The 25,783-nt window shown below is 35.0% G+C and overlaps 1 protein-coding gene across 1 annotated transcript; it reads left to right on the forward strand.

Moving 5' to 3' along the window:
- The first annotated feature begins 5,195 nt into the window (after window positions 1–5,195).
- LOC149956107 (uncharacterized) lies at window positions 5,196–5,594 on the forward strand. The gene has a single exon (XM_090166762.1). It carries the CDS (start codon window positions 5,196–5,198, stop codon window positions 5,592–5,594), a length of 399 nt encoding a protein of 132 aa, XP_090022888.1.
- The last annotated feature ends 20,189 nt before the right edge of the window (window positions 5,595–25,783 follow it).

A 25,783-nucleotide genomic window follows, 5' to 3' on the forward strand; every position in this document is an offset into this window, starting at 1 on the left:
AGGCTCAAGCTTTCATAACGAGTATAGTTTCGAAGAGTTGGTTATCTTATCAAATATTTAAAACCTGTTCTATCTTTGGAATATTTGATGATAAGTTTAAGATGAGCTAAATTTGGCAATAACGGAGCTGTTCCTGGCTCATCAGAAAGTGGTTTCTTTCCGTTAGTTATGGGGTTTCAGGGAAGGGTAAGAAGAGTAACTTTGTGACGTTATTTTACTCCGATTCTGTAGTAACGAATATTTAGAACAATGGAATACCACCAACGGTCAAAATTTTACAAGTTAATTTACGGGGGTTAAGTTAGACCGTTTAATTTTGAATAAAACGCGATACTTCGGCATATATACTTTCGAGTCGAAGAAAAAACTAATAATAAAATAAAAAAAGCTAATTTCACTGAACAACAAACAAAATGTTTTGGAATGTTTCCTAACCCAATTGAACTATTTCTCACTATTTTTGGGTCAAGAAAAACGAATATGGCAATGATTTTTTTTATTAACTACCGTTTACAAGATACATAATACATAGATATTAATACATAATACATAGACATTAATATATTATGGGCTGTTTCTAATGTTTCGAAGTCAAATTATAATCTGTATGAAACGAAGCAGCCGCACTCAAGGGGAAATAGGTCAGTAGTAGAGCATTCGACTGCATATAAAGGGTTCCTTAGTTCTTAACCGAAATCCCCCTTCGTGGTTTCGCTTTCTTTTAACAATCTTGATTAAATTAATTAAATCAATTCACTGAACATTAAAGAAAATGTTTCGGGCTCAAAATTAGCTGATATTAGTGTATTTTTGTCTGCTGAATACGAATATGACAATCAAAAATGTTGGTTAGCTCTAGTTTTTGAGATACAGTCATAATGACTGTTCAAGTCAGTGGAGGCTGGAAGACTGGAGACCCGAGACTAAATTTTCCAGTGGAGGCTGGAGGACTGGAGACCAGAGACCAAATCTTCCAGTGGAGACTGGAGACCAAAAGTCTTGCCAACCTATGGACACGGCACGCAATAATATGCCGCCATATTCAGTGCATCCGCCTAAGAACGTAGACACGTTCCTAACCCAACTAGTAGTATGTTTTTATTATAATTAAAATAAATATTACAAATGTTATTGCATTAAACAAATTTCGAAAATCAATAGAGCCAAAAACCAACTTTAGACCAAAACGTTATAAAATTAACAAAGCAACAACAATGAGAAATAGAAAATTCCTAATATACAATTATTAGAACGCTCACGAAACGTAAATTATACGTGCGATAAACTATTATAAAGACCAAAACAAACACATTGTATTATAGGTCTTAAACAATCAAATATATAGAAAAGTTAAAGCGAAAACCAAAACTATAAGTGAAAGCAGTAATAAAACGTCCTCTCAACCTCAACATAAGCTTCAAATGCATTTTTTGTGTCTTTCAAAGTCTCCACCAGAGATTCTATGCCAGCAGCATTTCTCTGTATCATTTGGTGGAAACCCTGCCATTTGGACGTTGAGAGGTTTACTGTAACCCTCAGCACTCGATCCGTCTCAAAAGTCAATAACCAGTAGAAGTTGGAGAATATTTACCCATTACAAACTAAACACAAAAACACAATTCATACACGAACATGATACGAGAAACCACACAACACAACAAAATACACATTTCATTGCGGCAGGAAGCGATATAAATCTCGAAAATATTGTGTTTAGTAAGAGTCTGATTAAACGTCGATTTAGTTGGTTTAATCTTCAGGAATATATCAGCCGTACCTCAACAACTTTTTATTGAAGGGGAAACCCCTTTAACCAGTGGGGAGATAACTTGCAAACTCAACGCAGAAGTAGTGGTTCTGAGTATTCACCCAGTGCCACAAGTATCTACTGGAGTAAGCATTTAACGGTACAAGTATCTACTGGAGTAAGCATTTAACGGTACAAGTATCTACTGGAGTAAGCATTTAACGGTACAAGTATCTACTGGAGTAAGCATTTAACGGTACAAGTATCTACTGGAGTAAGCATTTAACGGTACAAGTATCTACTGGAGTAAGCATTTAACGGTACAAGTATCTACTGGAGTAAGCATTTAACAGTACAAGTATCTACTGGAGTAAGCATTTAACGGTACAAGTATATACTGGAGTAAAAATTTAACGGTACAAGTATCTACTGGAGTAGGCATTTAACGGAACAAGTATCTACTGTAGTAGGTAATTAACAGAATAAGTATCAACAGGAATATACATCAAAACAAATGCAGTTATAAACCATAAACTGTGCTCGTACATGTACCATCATTAGTCCTTAAAGAAGCCAGTGCCTTTAACAGAGCCAGAGTTAATATTCTAGTGAATTCAAAAGAACTTCACAACGTACGACGTATCATGCAATTGTTTGCCAAACTGACTTCTGGGGTTGAATGTGACGAAATATTTTACGGTGAAATGCAGTGAAAATGGCCTTTTTCTGATGTTTTGAAAGCGATCCATTAAGTTAAAATAGTTATGTTTGTTGGAACGAGTAGTAAAATCGGCAATCTAGGTTTCAGAGAGCGAGCTAATTTTTTAATAACTATTAAATTATATCGTTTGAAAAACCCAAATACTTGAAAACGCGATATTTGATAATTTTGATAAAAAATTTTAAAAGACACTTTTAAAAAAACGGATTTCAGGAAGCTAATAATAATTGGCAATTTTTCAAGCCCTTTTTTAGAAATTCAAAAGATTTTGTGGACACTGAAAGTGGTGCCAGAATTGCGGTCTGTTAAATAGGTAAAAAAGCCGCGAAGGCGAGCGTTGGCGCAAAAAAATACCTGTTATGTAAATAAATGTTTTTTGCTTAAACGCTAGCTGTCGATAAAAGTTGCTTTATTAAGGTAGCTAGTGTTGCCTGGTAACCAAAGAACCGAAGATTTTAGTTCAGTGATTCCGCTTTGCTTCTTAAAGCCGCGTTCACAAAGACGTTTTGTTGAGGAGAATTCTGAAGCAAAAGTAGGAAGAGCATTCCGCTTTCGGAGGGATGATCTGACTTCAGCCTTTCTCTTTCTACTTCTAGACAACGTCAGCAGTTCACAAAGACTTCCTTTACTGGCGCTAACACAGTTTTATTTGTTGCAGCCATGGCGCACCGAAACCACGAGGTAAACAAAGTCTTTCGTTCGCTCGGGCCTCGGACTCCACTATCTTTCGAGAAAACTGGTGTTTGTGTATCACATGACCGACACGACCAGGGCCGTATTTCCGCCTAGGCCCACCTAGGCCTAGGCCTAGGGGCCCATCCTTGAAAGGGGCCCTCTAGTAACCGAAATTACCGTAAACGAAAACATGAATCTATAATAGCAATCGTAATTTAAATTAACCAATTTTCTACCTGGCAGTTAACGGTCGTAGCCTTAAATCGCAATATTGCAAAACTATCGCATATTTAGTCCGCGTTTGTTAAGAGCTTTTATGCTGAATTAGGGAAATTCAGGCACAACCTAGTTCCAGGGATCAGAGTAACTGCAGCTCGTGAAAGAAAGGTAGCCCGGTATTCGTCGCTAATTTAAACGGAAGCCTCTCTTTATTTCTTGATTTAGAGGGTATATAAAAACTATAAGTTTTTGCGCAGTACGGTTCGCTCATAGATATAAGAAATGTATATAAAGGTCTAGATAAATTTCGGGGCGTCTAAGCCTAACATAAAATACGGAATTGACACCTAGCAGACACCGAGGAAGGCACGTGACCAAGAGCGCGAGCTCTCTTAGCATTTTAGTACTAAGCGCTTGACCTTTCCGCGGGCCGTAGTCTTTAGGCACCATCTGTTGGTGACTTTTAGTATCATTTTTAAGCAGGAGACAATGGCTCTCGCGACGATAGCACGAGCTTTCTTACCGATAGATAGCGCCTTATAAGGATAGCCTGCAGAAATTACGCGTTTCTGCTAGCTGTCAACTCCGTATTCACTCCCTTTTAAATATTTTATCTAGACCTTTATATACGTTCCTATATCTATGGGTTCGCTAGTGATTAGTGGGTGCAAGAAATCGAAAGTAAGTTATTTTTATTTAATGAAATTAAAATATACGCTTGTGAGTGACTAGGTGTTAGTAGTAAACATCCCAATGTCTTCTAAGCTCTACCGTAGTCGCTATTAGCATAACTGGTTATAGTCACTAAATTATTATAAAATATTTAATATTTAGTTATTGTGTTATCCGAAATTCTAATAACTAAATTCAATTCAAGGGTAAATATAAGAGCAATTTTAGGGTTAAACTCTACTAAAATACGTAGGTTAAAAGTAGCATCAAGAATTTTCACTCAACCCGTTTCGATTTGTTTCTAAACGGTTCGAAACGTTTTCTATCTCGTAGTGTAACCGTAGTTATGAGAGTTGTGTAGGTGAATTTGAAAGGCTTGGGCTAGTAGGCTCCTATAAAGGATTATGTCGCTTGGGTTTGTACGCTATTTCAATGAACATAATTTATATAAATAATATTTTTACATCAGGAAGTTTTGAATGGTTGAAATCTATCGTTTCATTTAAGTTTTTAATTAATAATCGCATGATATAGAATATTCCATAATTGTTTTTAAAGTACAAATGTCTGAGTCTGACCCAAACAAAAAAACCAAGCGGTTTCCAGAAGAGAAAAAGGAATAGGGAAAAATTGTTAAACTTGTTCTTCAGCTCTTAAAAACCTAGTAATAGTACCGGTACAAGTACATCAACCACAGGCTCTGGCGATTTGACTCATTTGAGTGAAGATCATCCACCGACAAACATGTCTGACTCTGATTTTGACAAAGTTAACAAGTTACCTCAAATTTCTGGAAACTTTCCCATTCCCACATTCTTAGAAACAAAGTCTGTTTTTAGTGACGATCCTGCCGAGTGGATATTGGATGGTTCCCAGGATTCCGTTATTATTATCGAGCACTTCGTACAAAATAGCGTGAAACAAAATATGGATTCCGATTTTTCTTCTTCGAAGCGCCACTACCCAGATAAAACTAGATATCTAACCCTTTCACTTTTCAGTCGAACGTTGCCTAATGGTGAAAAACGATCTCGACCTTGGCTAGTATTTTCGAAAAGCAAAGGTACAGTGTTCTGTGCCCCTTGCAAGATGTTTGGAATATCGGGTTCATCGCTGTCTAATGACGAAGGGTACAACGACTGAAAAAATGGTAATCATAGGATGAAAGAACACGAAAATTCAAACGATCACAGATCAGCATGTGGAAAGCTTTTAGCAAGGAAGAACGCTGGCGGTAGAGTTGACAAGAACCGAGTTCTTCACACGGAAGAAGAAATAAAATACTGGCATGAAGTTTTGAGGCGAATTGTGGCTGTTATCCGGTCACTATCTGCACGTGGTTTACCGTTTAGAGGTACGCAGGAGAAATTTGGATCTAGAAACAGTGGAAACTATGTCATGACATTAGAACTTTTGGCAGAGTTCGATCCCTTTCTGGACACGCACATAAAAACCTACGGAAACAAAGGATGTGGCACAACATCATACCTTTCGTCTACAGTATGCGAAGAAATTATCGATATCATGGCAGAAAAAGGTGCTAAGCACGATCGTGACTGAGATAAAGCAGGCAAAATATATTTCCATCTCTGTCGATTCGACACCTCACATCTCTCACGTGGATCAACTTTCATTTATAGTACGATCATAAGTGGTATTACTCTAAGTACCCAACTTCGAACGGGTTCTATGGGGGCCATGCTTGTCCGTGTGCCAAACTATCTATCTCTAAAATAGTACTATCTATACCTGCTACTAAAATGAATGCTAACCATTGCCGCGGTAGGCTTACGCTTTAGTGCTTGGTTACTAGAAAACCGAAGGGGAAGAAAAAAACGAATGTCTCTCGAGTTTCCTCTCGATTCCCGAGGCTCGGCTCGATTCACGGAGAGCGGGTTAGTTTTGAATATTCTTTCCCCCAAAATCTTCTATACAAGAGAAACGGCCTAACCCTGCCTAAATCTCCGCCCCGTTAATTCCCGTTTGGCACACTAGTGGGCGCCACTAGCAGAAATAAAATTCGAATATTTCTCTCTTCGATTCTCTCGAGGATTTTTCGCGCTCGCAACGGCCCCCTGCACCACCTCACGTGCTGACGTCACGAAAAAGGGGAGAACACGTCCCTGAGAACAGCGCGTCGTGGGTACTTAGAGTAATACCACTTATGGTACGATATATGTCTGTCGAGGGATTTCCAGTCGAACGATTTTTAAGATTTTTACCAAATTGTGGCCATAAAGCAGAAGATATGGCTAACGTCGTTCTGGAGACCTTAAGAAAATTTGACTTGGATATCTCAAATTGTCGCGGACAGTCTTATGACAACGCAAGCAACATGTCGGGTGTATATTCCGGTCTCCAAGCGAGAATAAAACAAGTAAATCCTCTGGTGGTTTTCGTTCCCTGTTCGGCTCACTCACTGAATCTTGTTGGGACATGTGCTGCCGAGTGTTGTGAGGCTGCTATCACTTTCTTCGGTACTCTACAGGAGTTATACCATTTTTGCTCAGTTTCAACACGCAGATGGGAAGTTTTATTATCTCAACTGAGATCAGATTCAAAAGTTGTGAAGAGCCTTTCTCAGACAAGATGGTCTGCTCGGAGTGACGCCTGCCAGAGGCTCTGTAGCTCCTGGAAAGATATCTTGGCAGCTCTTCAGATAATTGCTAGTAACACAATTGAAAAACTACCTACGCTTCAGGTCTTACAAAATCAATTGACTCTCTGGAAATGTGCTTTCTGGCCCTGCTGTGGAATGATATACTTGAAAGATTTAACAAAGTTAGCAAATCTCTGCAATCTGTGAAAATCGATTTGGGCACGATCGCTGAACTTTATCGGTCTTTGTTAAGATATTTAGAAGATAAGAGAAATGTTGATAACTGTGATCATTATGAGTCGAAGGCTATGGAAACAAGTGGAAACAAATTTATGCATACGATACGAAGAGGACACGTAGGCGAAAATTAGGGTTCGACGAAGTAAAGGGAAACGAGGTCGAACTCTGTGGCAAGGACAGGTTCCGAGTTACTGTTTTTAACGTCATTATCGACAGATTAATTGTAGAGTTACAAAGACGTGGATCTGCTTATGAGGAGTTAAGTAAAAAGTTTGACTTTCTCACGAAACTACATAAATTGGAATCTCAAGACATCCGTGAAGGAGCAAAGAACCTACATACTTTCTATTCGGAGGATTTGGACGCTAATTTCGGAAACGAGTGTCTCCACCTCCGAGCTCATTTAATGTCCTCTGAAGCTATAGGGGAAAAAGACGTATCGTCAATGGAACTGTACTAGTACATTTTGGAAAAGGGCTTTTTGGAAATTTATCCAAATGTAGGAATAGCGCTCCAGATGCTGTTGTGTACCCCAGGGTCAAACTGTTCAGCAGAACGATCATTTTCCGCACTAAAGAGAGTAAAGAATTATTTAAGATCCACTACAGAAGAGAACAGGCTTAATTCACTCTCTGCGTTGTACATAGAGTCCGACATAGTGCAGTCTTCCATTCCTTTTCCGAGAAAAAAGTTCGTCGAAAACCTATGTAATTTTGTAATTATATGTATATAAAATTAAAATGGGTATACAATTAGCTATTTCAGTTTATATAATAATATAGAGCCACGTAGCGGCAAACGTGAGAAGCTCATAAACTGCTGGACTTTCATCTGCTTAGCAGACGCTTTGTATTTTTATTATGGCAAATCGTCCGCTTAGCAGACAAAAATCCAGCAGTCTATGAACTACACGCGTTTGCCACTACGTGACTCTATGTAAACTATATATACTATACTATATTTCTAAAGGGGGGGGGGCAGACTCCTTATAGGCCTAGGGGCCCAGGATCTCTAAGTCCGGCCCTGGACACGACGTCATAACCGCTTCTCCATTGGCCAAAACAGGCACGTGATTTTCAGCCGAAGGTCGAAATATCAAACTGGAGTAGATACGGGTTGACCGCCGATTTCCCTCTCGTCTTGAGAAGTTTTCTCTCCCCTTTCGACTTTCGGCGGGTTTGTGAACCGCCGATTTCTAACTTCGTCTTCTACCTTACGCTTTCAACTTAAGATATTTACCATTTTCAACGTCTTTGTGAACGCGGCTTAAGACTATTACACATCGAGATTTGGTATATAAGAGGCTTCGTGTAAACCAAAGTTAAGAAATCATTCGAAACAATGTTTCCATCTTCCTTAATTTTTTTTCTTTACTAAAAAGTCATTAATATATTTTTTTTAATATTGAAATTTACATAAAAATTGTATATTAATAAAAGTAATTATCAAAAATGACAACAAACCGATTTTAAAAGTTAAAGGGAAACTATGAATCTGATGATTTATGTCATTTTTGGAAGCAATTTTTTGCCGTTTGGTCTATGGCAGAATAGTTTTGTTTTTGGAGTTCAAATCCGTTCAGAGTAATATTTTGTTTAACATTTAAGTTATTTAAAAATAAATCCTTAACTAGGAAAACCAACTCAAAACACAAATTAAACAAATGTTTAATACCACTGAGAATGGCTTAATATAAATGGATGGGGTCGGATTTATTTTATTTAAATTCAATATAATTGTATTATAAAAAGGTTATAGTTGTATGGAAAATTTCACCGAAAACTTGTTTTAATTAATATCTACGCTCGTCTTAGTTAAGAGATTATCATCTATACCAATATAACAGGCCACGCAATTTTAATTATTTTATATCTACACCGCAAAATAAGTAGATTTAATAAGATTAATTTTAACGTGATAAGGAGTATTGAAAGCTTGAAGGGAATCACGGACTTTACTATAAGGGGACGGTTTTGGGCTGTAGCTTCCCCAATGCTTTTCGCCCGGTTCTATGATTGTCTGTTTGTCGGGAGGGTCGCAAAAAAGGGGGAAAAACACTTTTTTAGATCTTCAAGGTCAGTTCGATGAAAAATTAAATGGTAACCAGTTAGTTCACGCTATGGAGAAAACGAATATATTAATTTTGTTAGTTATTTTAAAAAAATTGTTTTGTTAATTTAGACTAGGTAAATCAAGTGCTATTTTACTCGCTTTTAGAATTAGTTAGATCAAATATGGTTAAAAAACAGTGTATGTAAACTATGTATTCTTTATGCTGTAATAAGGACAATTCAATTAAGCCTAGGTCAATTTCAAGTAGTAAAATTCGGTATTTTCCATATGACGGAATGACCTTGAATAAATTATTTTGAGGTACTGCTAACTTTTTTCCACCCCGCTGAGTTGGCCGCAAACGGAATGTGGTCTGACTACAGAAATAGATTGATAAACCGTCCCCTTATAGTAAAGTCCGTGATGGAATGTATGTAACTAATTTATTTGGTGATAATACATGTTTTTTTATCATTTTCCGAAATATTAACCGGTAAATTTCTTTGTTTACATTTTTTCCCCGAAAAAAATCAATTTAAACATGGATAATGATTAACCATCCCCGACGTCTAATTTTGCATTCGCATCGGGCGCGTTTCGAACCTGAGTCCTCCTGCATGACCACAGAACCACCGATACATGCTACGATTCATGGAAAATTATAAGCCGGGAATTGTTAACGTTAAGGTGTTTTAAGTATTTTCTATTACAATTTTCATTACCGTGGGTATATGGATTGACATTTTCGTACAAATCTCGTACACTCGAGATAAAACAATTTTAGAAATCTTGAAATCAGCTTAAACATTCTGAAATCTGGTCGAAAATCAGTTCCAAAATCTCAAAATCGGCCTAAAAACTAGAAATCAACACGGAAATCGTGTTTTGAGATCTCAAAACCAGTTACTGATTTCTAAAATAACTCCCGAGATTCAAAATCCCGTACACAAAATTTTCAAATGTTGGACCATCCGGTATTACACACGTCATCTGTGCGGATACAGAAATATTATAGTACGTGATAATGAATATTTGTAGTAGGTGCGTTGTACGGCGTAATCAGAAATAAGCTCCTGCTTCTAAATATCAGAGTCTTGGCTCAGAAATAAAATCATCAAGTTGGAAAAAAAACACATTAAATACAAAAACATTTCTAAGATACTCAATCGATTGATTAAAAAAATTTAGATTTTTAACCGGGTCCACCGGTTTCAGTTTTGTTTAAATCAACTTTTACATACCAAATGCTATAAAAATATTTGTCTTAGTTTAAATTCAAAACCAAAACTTTTTTAACGTTAACGGTAAAATAATAAAAATATAATAACATTTGGGCATTTTTGAAAGACTTTCCTTTAAGCAGTATCATTGTGAAAAAGCAATAGGTTTTATTTAATCTCGTTATCAAATTTTTCTCGGAAATGCAAGAATAAAATTTTGTTCAAGTTCTGTTTGAAACCAATAAACGAAACAGTTTTTCAGACAATTTAAAAGAAATTTCTTCTTTATTCAATAAAAATCGTTCGATTTGCTTATATTTAAAATAAATTTATTTAAACCCAGTAGATCTAGGTCTAAATATTTTTTTAAATTAACGTAATTTTAACGAATTTTATTACTATTGTTTAAATAATTACAAACAAACATTTTATACACGTCAATTACTATAGGTCAATAACTATCGAACGACTATAATTTTATCATAGATACACCAACATTTTGGCCAAATAGTTTAGAAATCCTACAGCCTGGAATCGTGGGAATGGGGATTGCAAATTTCAATGGTCCTTTATGATACAAGTGGACGCTTTGTTTTGGTAAGACGTTTGGAAATACCGCACAACCAATATCATTTCATAGGTATCATTATTTTTAAATACATCTAAACGTTTAACTCACCAAATTCATTGAGAAACAATGCCACAACAAGAATCCAAATCGCCAACGACTTATAAGACGAGATAAACATTTTGCACAAAGCGACAACCGACAAACTCAGATAGCACACTTATCAAATTATAACTGATGTTCTTCCTCGATTTTCTTCCTGGGTACAGCAAGCAGATATTGAGAATATTTCAAAATAGGTCTATTCATTCCGTCTATTCTTAAGAAAACTGTTATGAATATTAAAATTAATAAATTTAATTTATTTTAACTCTATACCGCAAATACCTCGATTTTTTTGCTCGGTGACGCGTCTACTGACCGCGATAAGGCCCGCTTGCTTTCAGCCTCCTCAAAGGAATCGGGTGCTTGGCTGAACACTCTACCGTCGCCATCTTTGGGCACTCATTTAGATGATGATTCTTTTAGAATCGCGGTCGGCCTTCGGTTGGGAGCCGAAATCTGCGTGCCTCATACGTGTATTTGCGGGGGTCATGTTGATTCCTTCGGCACCCACGGTTTAAGCTGTAAACGCAGTGCGGGTCGCTTGTCGCGTCATGGTGCCGTGAACGACATCCTGAAACGCGCCCTCGTGTCGGCCGGAGTTCCCTCCGATCTCGAGCCGCGCGGCCTCTCTCGCGATGACGGTAAACGCCCGGACGGGATGACTAAGGTTCCATGGTCGGGTGGCAACTCGTTGGTGTGGGACTTCACCTGTACGGACCCGCTAGCGCCTTCTTATTTGGCCAATTCCTCTACAGCCCCTCTCTGGGCCGCCACCCAGGCTGAGAAGAGGAAAATAGCCAAATATTCGGGCCTCGAACACCGCTACCAATTTAAGGCCGTGGCTATCGAAACGCTGGGCTCCTTCGGTCGCGACGCCTTGGCTCTCATCCACGCCATAGGGCGTAAAATTCGAGATGCCACATCCGAACCACGCTCCGTGGAATACCTCGTCTAACGTATTGCGATAGCCGTGCAACGGGGTAACGCTGCTTCCATTTTGAGCACGTTTCCTCCGGGAGCTTCGTTGGCGGTCTATATAGATAATCTATTTTAATGTATTTTTCTTTTTTGCTAAATATTGTTGTCATTATTTTAGGCCTAAAAAAAGATAGTACTATATTGTATTATTCTTGTGATACTCGTAAAATAAACTCTATAATTTATTTTCAATTTTGGAGAATGCTTTAGAAACTAGGCCGTATGAATGTGCCAAGTACATTTTATTAACAATAGTGTCATAGCATACTTAAACCCTAGGCTCTTAGAGAATGTTATTAAGAATTAACACTTCGACCCTTATAATTGATAACAATGAAGCCTTTGGTGAAATCGGCAGGAAACATTGGGGAAATGAGGCGACCAACTTTATGCGCGACACGATTTTCGAACTTAAGAGAGCAAGTGTTTAATTAAACCAAGTATCAGAGACTTATGGAATGTTATATAATATTAATTATATTATGTAAATAATATTTTGTTTAATCTCAAACGATGAATACTTCAAATTCTGCAAAGTCTTTGAGCTCCAGATACTTTTTCAAAAGTGAATCTTTGAAATATTTAATGTGAAAAACTAAACAGGACCACTGCGCCTCGTACGGAGACCCGCCACCCCACAGCAGGCTATCCAATCCCCCGAGGCGGCCAGTTTGACCAGACCCTCTACGTAATCCTGAGCCGAAACCCAGTTTCCAGCCCATACCTGACCGTAGTCGAGGGTGGAGATAGGACCATTTGATCATAGCTAACATCTCCCAATGCACCACCGCCCTTATGGGTTGACTCCTCGGTAAAGTCACCATTTATTGCACACTCTGACCCGTTAAGGGCCATATACAGTTTAACACTTGAAGTATTGTCGAGAACTAAGAAATTTCTGGTAAATGTTAGCAGGCTTATTAATTTCTTTGCTAATCGACAGTAAGCTACCGCCCTCTATGTACGTTTTTATACAAAACACCAAGAAACAAACCAGAGAGTGCATCGTGAGCCCTGTGCTATCCTTCTATGCGCTCTATCTCAATAGCTGCATTAAATACATTTTTATCATTGGAAAGTTTAAGAACTGGCACACTTTTGGTAATTATTTTACTTTTTTTAATATAAATTTGGGTACCCGTGTTCTAACATGGTTGCTAGATATTTATGATTATCCCAAGTGTTAGTCGAAGTAAGTTCTACTTTTTAATGCCAATAAAAACAAACAAATTAAACAACAAATTCATATTTATCGTTGTAATTTAAATCACGGAATTTAGAAGTTCCTTAAATTCCTTATAGTTCCGCATTTCAAATGTCAAAGTTAATAAGATAGGACATTTACAATTGAAGATTCCGTAAGAAATTAATAGCTTGGGTCACTTTTTTCATTTAGGACATATTCACTCTTTAGTTGGGTTTCATTACGCAGTTGTTTACTATAGTTTAACTCAATGACTTTCGTTACGGATCTATCTTTTTTCTTTTGATCTTTTATTTAAATTTAGACCCATAGAGTTCCAAATTGATATAGTAATTTTTGTCTTGGTAAAGAAATACTCATTCTTAAATAACTAAAATTAAAGAAAACTCCTGACGTTAAAAGTATTTTTATTTAAAACCTTCCCTTACAAAAAAGTCTAAAGAATTCTTAAGAAATTTCAAGGGGGCTTGCAGGAGCTTTTACAAGTTTGAACGTTGGGAAAAAATTTCCCAAGAGTTCTTAAGAAAATCAAACGGAAGTTTTGGGAATATCCATCTTGGGGAAAAATAGGTTATTTTGGTATTAAGAATTCTTAAGGAAATTCAAGGGAAGTTTTGAGATTAACCGTCTTGGGAAAATAATTAATTTTGGTATTAAGAATTCTAAAAGAAATTAAAGGGAAGTTTTGAGAATATCCGTCTTGGGAAAAATAGGTAATTTCGGTATTAAGAATTCTTACGGAAATTCAAGGGAAGTTTTGAGTTCATCCGTTTTGGGAAAATAATTAATTTTGGTATTAAGAATTCTTAAGGAAATTAAAGGGAAGTTTTGGGAATAATCGTCTTGGGGGAAAAATAAGTAATTTTGGTATTAAGAACTCCTAGCACTTTGGAAAAAGTAAGCATTTTGTATAAAAAAAATAAGAATTCCTACGAAATTAACCGCTTTTATAAAATTGGGTTGAAAATATTGTGTTTTACAGCTGCTGGTATAGAAAGAATAAAAAGCTGCTTATTTATTTTTAAACATTCGTTTTGCGACAAGGAAATAACGTTTAGCTTAATCGAATAAATTCCATTTTTTGTTAAATAAGTTTAACATATTAATTTCCATCTAGTTCTATGTTAGTTTAAACAAATTGGCAAGCTTGCCAAAATCTACCTCTCCTCGGAAGAATTTGTCCTAGTGTGTATTAACTACTGAACACGGTACCCAATGATATTCCGCCATCAAAAGCGTTCCACAGAAATTATCCCAGTGCTATCCGAACCAGCAGATTTTTTTATTTTAATTATAAATATTAAAAATGTTATTGTATTAAACAAATTTCCAATATCAATAGAACAAAAAACCAACTTTAGACCCAAAACGTTATTAAATTGCCAAAGCAACAAAATGAGAAATATAAAATAAAAATTTAAAATTATTAGAACGCTCACGAAACGTAAAATATACGCGAAAGAAACTATTTCACAGAGAAAAACCAGCCCATTGTATTATAGATCTTAAACAATCAAATTTATATGGAAAAACCAAAGTTAAAGCGAAAACCACAACTGTAAGTGAAAGCACTAATAAAAACTGCGTGGGCTCATGACGACAACCCAACAAAGCCGAATTATCCCCACAATATCAACAAACAAGAAAAATATATAATAATTACCCAACTAAGTAACAAGTTTATTAAAGTACTTAGGAATCAAGAAGAATTCCATCTAAATACCCACAGTAATAAACATTGTATTCACAGAAATATGTAATAAAAAATTAAAATAATAACGCAATCAAACAACATGGTAATTCCAATACTTAGAAATCCAGAAAATGTCAATCCATATACCCACGGTAATGAAAATTGTAATAGAAAAAACCAAAAACACCTTACGGTTAACAATTCCCGGCTTATAACGCACACAAAAAAGCGCATATCTCAAAATATAAAACCAACGTAACCACATTAATCACGTAACTCGGCATTTCAACAATGTCCACACTATCAACGCTATCTCTGTTCGTGTCCTCAAGTCCCTTAATGGAGATCGCCCCTTTAGAGTTACCGAAGAGAACCGTCTAATTTTTAAATTGGGAACTGAACACCCATTCGGATTGAACGAAAAACTCTCGTTCCGTTAGTTTTGTCGCGTTTACTTTTGGTCTATTTATATATATATATATATATATATGTATGTGTGTATATGTATATGCATATGTGTGTGTATATATATATATATATATATATGTATGTATATATTTTCAAATTGTATTTGTTCCTCTTTGAAAAATTGTTTAAGGTTTTGTCATTTTGTTTTCGGTAATTTTAGCTTATTCCTCTCCACTTGTAAATTTAATTTTAGCGGATTCTCCCATTTTTTTGCGCGTTCCTTCTGGCGCGTTTTCTGGCGCGTGCTTTTATTTATTTATTCTTTCAAATATTAGTGTTAAATCTTGTACCCGCCTTGAGGGCATATATTGCCGAAGTACCACGGTTTTCTCTTATTAAAATAACGGTTATTTCTACCAAGTTTATGTGTATTTTGTAAATGTTCGACCGTTGGTGGCTTCTCATGTTAAATCACACATTTAAAGCCGATAAGAAAACACGTAAAATAAATTAAGAAGTTACGAGTAAAGTAAGCTAAACGAAAAAAGCGCGTGTTATACCACTTGAAATTGTATTCATAAATGAATTTTACCGGTTCAAAATTATATCAATAAACGTCAAACCAACGCCACCGCATTAATACAACTATATCTAAGTCGATATGAAAACCCGTAAATGAGCCTACCTGACACACTTATGGATCAAAATTATAGATTTATGCTATTGCGTTTGGTTTCAGGTTTTACAGAGTTATCATGTAAAATAATCTAAATTTTAAATCTCTGCTGACTGCGCTAAAACAAGATTTGACCTTTAAAATTTCATACGTAAAAAAATTTAGACTTTAAAAACTATAAATATATTCTTTCGCTTAAGCTGAGTTTATAATTTTCAATGAACCGTAACATGTATCGGTGGTTCTGTGGTAGAACGTCTGCCTGTCATGCAGGAGGACTCGGGTTCGAATCCCGCTCGATGCGATCGCAATTGATACTAAGAACAGTTGGTGGAAATCCTGCCAGTTGGACGTTGCAACGATAACCGTAGGCATCAGCACTCGGTCCGACTCGAAAGTCAAGAAGAAGAAGTTGGCGATAAAATATCCAAACATTCAAAAAGGAAAACCCAACAAACTCATCACCCACAACCGCCAAAACGGAATTTCTCCAGACAACGAAGAATCAAATCAACGAAGATTCATATTTTAAACATTTATTTTTAGAATAAATAAACATTTTTGTAATATTTTGTTTTGGAAACCCGTAAGAGAAAATCCTTGGGAAGTGGAGGGAAAATTCTTGGGATGCGAAGGGATACCCTTGGGAGGGCAAGGGACAATTCTTAAGAAGCGAAGGTAAAATCCTTGTGAGGCGAAGGGAATTTCTTTGGGAAATTTCAATGAGAAATGTTACGAATTCCTCTTCAAATGTTCTTAAGAAATTCTTAAGAGCGGGCATGGGAAAAAGGTGCCAAACTTCCCAATGTTTCCCAAGGGGAACTCATAAGAAATTCCCAAACATTTTCGTTAGAAATGTTCTTAAGATTTCTTAAGATATTTTTCGTAAGGGTTAAAAAAAATATTTTTACAAACATTATTTATAGCCGTTGATGTGGTTAATAGCGGCGTAGGAACTTATCACACTATATAAACACTTTGGGCGGCGTCTCACCCTAAAGGTCGATACTGGCTTGCTCTGGAAGAAAAGTTGTACGGTAAAACGCCTTGCCTCGCAATGAGATCTCGCACCACCAGAAAAACTTTCTGGGGCCGCTTCTTAAAACACCTGTTCCGGTTAAAAGAATTACTCTGCATCGTGAGCTGTGCGTGAAAATTCAGAGTATTGATGTGACACAAAAAAGTAAATTGATAAAATTGTCTGATATTCCATAAATTATCTGATGAAATGGCTGCATGTAACCATTTTGGGAAAACGTTTTAACCCTTACTTTTTGCAGCCACAGATTCTGAGTAAAGTGACGTTATAGTCTTACTCTTCTTACTCTACAACCTCAAAGGGTTACTCTTCTTACTCTACAACGACATCCCAGAACTTGCGATAAGTATATCATCTTAATTTACAGATCATTGACCATTTTTTCATAGTGGGCCATTGATCAGATCGGCGGGTTTTGACAGCTAAAAATTAACCATTACATTTAACATTTTGATATTTCGAAGGTACGTGTAATATCTAGTTTATATTTCGATTTTCCCTACAAATACTGTTATATTATTTGCAAACAAATATTGTCACAATGTATCCAGACTGTTGAAAAAGCAATGTCTTTGCGATGATTCGCGTACGAATTTGTGTCACGTCGAGGCTGTGACGAATAGAAACTCGCCTTCAAGTCTGGGTCACGAAAATATTTCTGTAGACTCTAGGACGAATTATAATGTAGCCTTACGTTAAAACCAACTGACATTAGATTTTATTTTACCTGTTTCCCATACCACTCAGATATATTATATTCTTAAAGTCAATGGTTTTCTTTTAATTATTTTTCGATTTTTCCATTCAATTAGAAAAAATTCAAATGTACACCACGGTTCATAAGAGTTTCACGGGGCCTACTGAGAACTTTACATCACCACTGTATCGGAAACTGCTAGTCTATAGCGTAATTATAGAGTTTCGGAAGAGAAAAACTCATCACCCGAGACTTTACGTAAGCAAAATAAATACCAAATTAGTGCGATAACAAGCTCGAAAACATTTTGGGTTTGTTTATCGTTAATTTTATGTTCACATTCAATTATGTACCCATTATTTTGCAAACGTAAGTAGTTTTTGTTTAAAGAAAACCGTTTAAATTGTCGTTAAGCCTTGGATAATCCCTAACAGTTAGCTAGCACTTCCAAATACTAGTAACAGTTCGGGGAGATTTCTCAGTACTTAATCAGGTAACGATTTATATGGTCATTGGGAAAACGAACCATCCTTAAAGGAAAAGCGTCAGAAAATAGGTGTAAGATGTTGCCATACTTATGATTTTTATGTTACTTGCGATTTAATGAGTAAAATGTTCACGGGGAACTGTAACCCATTTCCAAATAGGGCTCAATGGACCTATTAAAAATAGTTCTAATAATGGTGTATATTTCACCAGTGATATTTTGGTGTTTGAACGCAGGATTGTACTCAACCCGGTTCATTAGGCTTTATGATCCACTGTTAAAAATTGCTGTTAAAATTTACAGGAATTTACCTGGCAGAAAATTACCAGGAAAATTCTTGTAAAATTACAGGTATTTTTTCCTGTAACCGTAGCAAGTAAATACCTGTTCTAGACACGATAAATATAAAGTACCATTAACAGTAAATTTTAAATTGCTGTTGTTCCAACATGAAATTTCCCATCACGTTTACGGTAATTTAACAATAGAACTTTATTATCCTGTTGTCGCAAAAATTATGCTGGGGCTATAGGCCTACCCAAAATTATTTCCAAATATTAATAACTACATGATAATTGTACATGAATGGCAATTTTAAATTTAAATAGATAAAACTAAATTATTGATGAACTTTTTTATTTGAAAAACATGATACAGCAATTGAATCAAATCAGGTTATGTGAACAAAATTTTTAAAACATCAAAAAGTGCATAAACCTCACCAAGATTGTTTTTACTAAAAATATTTATACAATTTATAAAATTTAAAGTTCAAATTTTCAAATCAATTAATAAAATAAAATCTGTCAACGTTCGTTAACACTTGTATTTCGGTGAAATTAAATTATAAACGTGAATTTTCTGCTATTTAATACTCTAAGGGTTAGGTTTTCTTCTTCCTGTCACCCTTTAAATTTACTTTCCTGCCACACAAATATACTGGTGGTAGGCCAACTGCAGAAAACGTTGGCCTAGCACCAGGGTATTTGTGCGGCAGGTAAGTAAATTTAAAGGGTAACAGGCAGAAAAAAAAGACCTTTAATTTAATTTAACAATTGATGTTCTTTGAAATTATCAGCTTCAGCTTTCTTGTTTGATTGCCATTGATGGAGATACTCGAGATGAAACTTTAGTCAAATCCTGGAATCCAGCTGTTTCCATTTCTCAATCTTGATTTTAATAAATTCAGCCAAAATATTTTTCAATTTGAATTAAACTCTTCATCAGTGTCCAATGTCTTCTATGAGTGTACTGCAGCTAAACAATATAATAATTTTAATAACTGAAAATTCTTCATACAAAATCACAATTATTGAACCAAAAACATATGCACATTAAGCATAGTCATTAAGATTTTAGGCAGGTTCTTTCAGCGGTAGTGATTAAAATACAATTTCAATTATTTTTAGTAAAAAAGTTTAAATAGATAACCAAATTTCAAACTCAATTTTAAAAAGGGAGCTAAATGGATTTTTTTTTCACCTAGCTTACTCAATGGGTGACCACAGACTAAGATAGATAATTTTTGAAGATATTTAAACTTCTCTTACATTTCACCCAGAATCACATTTATTGAATAAAGAAAATGTAATCCCCTACTTCAAGACTTGGGCAAGGTGGTTTTTTAGAGGTGTTAAAACAATAACTTAAATTTTAAAATAAGTGAAATTTTGGTGGTATACACGCTAGAGCTTTTTTTTTTTCAATTTGATACCATCACTTAAAAACAACTTTGCCAAAGTCTGAATAACTATGTAAAGTAATAAAAGGGTGGTTAAATATTTTTGGATTCAATAATTGTGATTTAGGGCAAAACAAATTGAATATATTAAAGTTATCGTAGTGAAAAAAAATAGTTTCCTTTAAATGCAGCTGAAAAGAAACATCATTAGTTTGTGTTCACACATTGAATACGGTAGCAGGTGTAAAATTATCACTTCGCCAACTTTTTAAAATAAAAAAGTGGTTAAATATCTTTTGGTCCAATAATTGTGGTTCTGGGTTAAAAAAAATCTTAGATAACAGTATTAAGTTGATTTAAAATAAATAAAATTTAACCACTATTGCACAGTAAAAACATATTTATTGCTACTACAGCTGTTTCGGCTCCCTACCTGACGACGGCTCCGGTAAGGGAGCCGAAACAGCTGTAGTAGCAATAAATATGTTTTTACTGTGCAATAGTGGTTAAATTTTATTTATTTTAAATTAGTACATGTACAGGAAGTCCGTCCACAAATAATTAGTATTAAGTTGGTTAAATAAAATTTTTCATCTGCTACCATAGACTAACTAAGATAATTTTTAACTATATTTAAAATCAACTTCCCTTACATTTCACTGTAAAAACATTGAAACTTCCTTCTCTGCCATAACTTTATTATATGCAGTTTTATTTTCCAGAATCACAATTATTGAAGAGAAAAAATACGTAACCACTTTAAAATTACCCAACACAGGTATTCAGACTTTGGCAAGGTTGTTTTTAAGTGATGGTGTTAAATTTAAAAAAAAAATTACTTCAGCTTTTAAATAAGATTTTATTTTGTATCCACCCTATATCATTTACATATCATTGTTTTTATTCCAATTTAACCATCACTTTAAAAACTTTGCAAGTCTGAATAGCTGTGTAGAGTACTATTAACAGAGATAATTATTTCTTGGTTCAGTTAATGTGATGATTCGAGTGAAAAATTTGCATATGTTAAAGTTATTGGATTGAAGGAAACTTCAGTGTTTTCAGGGTGATAATTAAGGGAAGTTGCCTTTCAATATAGTTGAAAATTATCTTTTTCAGTCTGTGGTCACCCATTGAATATGTTAGGAAGTGAAAAAATTTCATTTAGCAAGCTTTTCTTAAATTTTGGTATCCACCCTGTATCATTTAAAAGCTCGAGCATTTTTTTTTCAAATTAATTTTAACCATATCTTAAAACAAGCTTCCCTAAGTCTGACTAGCTTTGTAAGGTAATAAAAAAATAGCGAAATATTTTTTGGGTTTAATAATTGTGATTCTTATTGAAAATTTTGCATATATTACAGAATTAGGCTGGCTAATTTTATTTTTACCTCCTACCATTCTCAATGGGTGAACATAGAATAACAAAGGAAATTTTCCACTATATGTAAAGCCAACTTTCCTTACATTTCACTATGAAAACACTGAAGCTTCTTTCAATGTGATAACTTTATTACATGCATTTATATAAAACCTGAAATAATTTATTTTTTTGATTCTAATTTAACCATCACTTTAAAAACCTTGTGCAAGTCAGAGTAGTTGTGTAGAGTACTAATAACGTAGATAAATATTTCTTGGTTCAGTTATGTGTAGGGAAGCTTGTTTTAAGATTTGGTTAAAATGAATTTGGAAAAAAAAATGCTTGAGCTTTTAAATATATGATAAAGGGTGGATACCAAAATTTCAAAATAAAATTTAATAAAAGCTTGCTATATGAAATTTTTTCACTTCCTAACATATTAATTGGGTGAATACAGACTTAAAAAGATAATTTTCAACTATATTTAACGGCAACTTCCCTTAAATTTCACCCTGAAAACACTAGTTTCCTGCAATCCAATAACTTTGACTTATGCAAATTTTTCACTCAGAATCATCACATTAAATGTGATCCAATCTGTATCGTAAATTTAAAAGCTCAAGCAATTTTTTTTTCCAAATTCATTTTTAACTTATCTTAAAACAAGCTTCCCTAAGTCTGAATAGCTCTGTAGGGTAATAATAAAATAGCTAAATATTTTTTGGATTCAATAATTTTGATTCTGAGTGAAAACTTTGCATATATTACAGTATTAGTTTGGCTAATTAATTTTGTTTCATCTGCTACCATACTCAATGGGTGAACATAGAATAACAAAGGTAATTTTCCACTATATTTAAAGCCAACTTCCCTTACATTTCACTATGAAAACACTGAAGCTTCTTTCAATGTGATAACTTAATTGCATGCAATTTTTTTCCCAGAATTACAATTATTGAATCGAAAAATTACCCAACGCAGCTTATCAGACTTGGGCAAGGTTGTTTTAAGTGATGGTGTTAAATAAAAAAATATACTTCAGCTTTTGAATAAGATTTTTTTCTATCCTACCTATATAATTTATATAAAAGCTGAAGTAATTTATCCATTCAACCCAACAAGCATTAAAAAAACCAGGTTCAAGTCAGAATAGCTGTGCCAAGTACTAATAACGTAGAAAATGTTTTTGGTTCAATTGACCTGATGAAAAATTTTCATATGGTAAAGTTACTGAACTGATGGAAGCTTCAGTGTTTTCAGAGCGAAGTCTTCTGTTCACCCACTGAATATGTTAACGAGTGAAAAAATTTAATTTAGCCAGCTTTTACTAAATTTAAGTTTGAAATTTTGGTATCCATCATCGTGTAAAATATACTTAAAAGCTAAAGCAAATTTTTTCCAAAATTCATTTGAATGATAACTTAAAACAACCTTCCCTAAGTCTGACTAGGGTAATAATATAATATAATATAATAGCTATGCTAAATATTTTTAGTTTCAATAATTGAGATTCTGGGTGAAATATTTGTATATATTACAGTATTAAGTTGGCTAAGTGTTTTTTAACTGCTATTTTGCTTCAAAGTGATAACTATAATATATACAAATTTATCACTCAGAATCATAATTAAAGTTTTAAATTATAGCGTTTAACGGGATAATTTAAAAATTGACGCGTTTTTGAGTTAAGCCTAGGCGATTTGTTTATACCAATCAAGCATAAATAAATACATTCTTGACCAAATACACAATACAAATATCTACTTAACTAAAATGGCCCCATTATTAACTTAATTATTACTTTAAAATAATGAAATTTAAAATTCTACTCACTATTTTGTATTTGATGATAATTTGTGTTCCGTGATACGATCATCTTCAATTGCACCACAGCAAAGCCGTTACACTTTGAAACTAGTGAAAACTGCGACCTCCACAAGATGGCGGGCTCAAGCCGTCGGTTACACGGTATTACCGAAAATTTACTGTTAATATAACGGTTAATCGACGAACAGGACTATAGCTGTTGCGTACAGCAACTACCTAGTACCTCTAACGGTAAAAGTTGGTACTGGAATTTACCTGTTAAAATTTAACAGGAATTTAACAGGAAGCTACAGTAATTTTTAACAGTGTCTGAAACGAGTAAGATATATATTATTTAGTAATTCTGTTTCGACCTAAACTGAGACTTCGACACTTTAATTGCGCGTTGACGTAGACGAAGCACTAGCTACGTTATTCAATGAATGAGTCTTGAAAGTTTTTCTTTAGTTTAATTTACCAAAATCTAAAATTTTTATAAAACCATAACAGAAAAATATTAAAATGATTTAATTTTTAAAATAATCCGAAGTTATTTGCGATCACAATTATTATCAGTGACGCATCTTCCTGAAAAAATATATGAGGTGTAATATTACGTGCACTTTAAAGGATTGGAAATAAATCCGCCGGGCCTACGTGTTCAGCGGCGGAAGCTTGTATGACTTGGAAGAACCTCTCTTGGGTCTACTGGAGTTTTGCTCTGCCGGATCTATGCAAGTTGCAAATTTTACGGCATTAGTTTTACATAGATATATAGTGAAAATGTATTTACTCTGAATTATTGGATAGGTAAACATTTTTGAAATAAGTTTGCTAGGATTTTCTTCAAACTATTAAAACTTCGATTAAATATATTAATTTTGGTATCTAACTGTAACGTTTTTAGAGAAGGAAAATTATGGTAATTTCAATATGTCAAATTATTTAGACTGCAGTATCATTAAATTTAATCCAATTGCGACAAGAAGAAAAGCTAATTTCGGAACTAAGTCTTACCTTCGGTTTTTAAAGGAACAGATACAGCTGCAGATTCAGTGGCTTCTTTGCGAATTTGTTGCCTTCCATTTTTATCCTTAGCTTTTCTTGGACGATTTCGAGATACTCTGCTGCTACATTCTTTACCTTGGGGTGAATTCCTTTTTACAGAGACGGAAGTGGTAGCTAACTCCTCGCTTGCACGAGCAGATCTAGCCTCGTGGTCTGGCAAACTGATCAAGTCAGGTGATCTCATTTTGGTCCTTGATGTTCTCCTTGCAACAATCCCTTCTCCGTAGAAACATTCGGGTGTTGCTGTCTCAGTGCGACAGATAGGAACGACGAAAGTATTATACGACGGTTCCACTATACTTTGATACTTCTTAAAAGAAGCATTGCATTTGGAACTCTGCGAAGGCGGAAAATACGTTTGTTGATCCGAGACTTGCAAGTGAGCTAGTAAACCTTCAGGGTCTGATAATTCAGAAAACTGACTCCCTACAACAGCTTTAGAGGCTATAGCCGGATAATTGTTGTCCACCTGATGTTGGTTCTTTAAAGTAGGCTTAATACCATCGGCGTCTGGTAAGTCGTTAGAATTAACTTCAATCGCATTGGATTTAGCTACACGATTCCAAACGGTATGAACGGTTTTGTATGTCTGATATTCTTTTTTTTCTTCAGTTCTAAAGACAAAATCGACCACATCAGGAACAGTGTCGTGTTTCACATTGAGTTGCTCAGTATCTCGGGTAATTTCTTTCGTAGCACTATCTTCCGTTTTCAAGTCGCTATCAATTTCCAATTCGGTCGCTTGTGATTTTTTATGAATTTCATCGATTCCAGCAGCAGAATCCTTCTTTGAGGATTCTACCGTTAAGCGACGATTTGGTTTTAGTGATTTGCCCTCACGCAACGGATTTTCTACAACTGGTCCGGCTTGAAATGGTTTCTTTGAATAGGTCGAGTTTCTTGCTTTAGACGTATTGGCAATTAAAGACTCCTTCAAGGTAATCCGGGAATCTTTCTGCTTATTTTCCACGACCTCTAGTTCCTTTTTATTATCTTCTTCCGGTCTACGCGAACCCAAGCCTGCACTTTTAAAACCATTCCATTTGACAGCCATAAAGCTGGGACCGATACTACGACGTACTTTGGCTGACTCCTCCCCCGTTTCGGGGTTTCCTAACTGAAGAGGGTTGTCAAGACTAGCCGAAACTAGTTTCTTTCGAGCATTATGTAAATTAAAGTGAACGATTCTATCATTTCCTAAAGACGCTTTTTCCTTCTGGCGTTCATCATGTCCCTCTGTAACTAGTGCTCCTTGATCCTTGGAGTATTGATAAGTATCTTCTAGAACGGGTTTATAAAAAATTTCCATCAAGTTATATCAAAAATATATACTTTATTCTAAAGTCGGAATACATTTTCACCCCGTTTTCACTTATTTTAACTAATACATTCTGGATCTTAAATCTTGCATTCTTCCACAAGTTAGCTAATACTTTTAAGCTGGTTCTTCTCAAAATCATGCAGGTACGTATAATGATACTTTTAACGGCATGGTCTAAGAGATATCCCCAAATTCAATTTCCATTAAATAAAACATCTTAGTCTGCACGCATATTTTGAAATTTGGAATAGATTTTAAAAAAACCCAAAAACCGCTGTAGGATTTTGGTGGAAAATATACGTCTACAAAACGTTTTATGTCGGGATCTATCACGATCATAAGTGTACTGGGCTGCATTTATTTATCATTGAATTTGTTATACAACATATGCTTGGGAAAAAGGTGGTCGACATGTCACTTAAATGTGTTTAAAATATTTGTTCCTAATTTTAAAATACGCCGTTCAATATTTAATTAACATTATCATATTATTTAACGGACCTTTTTACTTAAGTAATAATTTTAAAGTGTTCCCCGACCTGCA

This window comes from Leiobunum rupestre, chromosome 2 (assembly GCF_980474605.1).
Source record: "Leiobunum rupestre chromosome 2, qqLeiRupe1.1.hap1, whole genome shotgun sequence".
In the NCBI taxonomy this organism is placed as follows: Eukaryota; Metazoa; Arthropoda; class Arachnida; order Opiliones; family Sclerosomatidae; genus Leiobunum; species Leiobunum rupestre.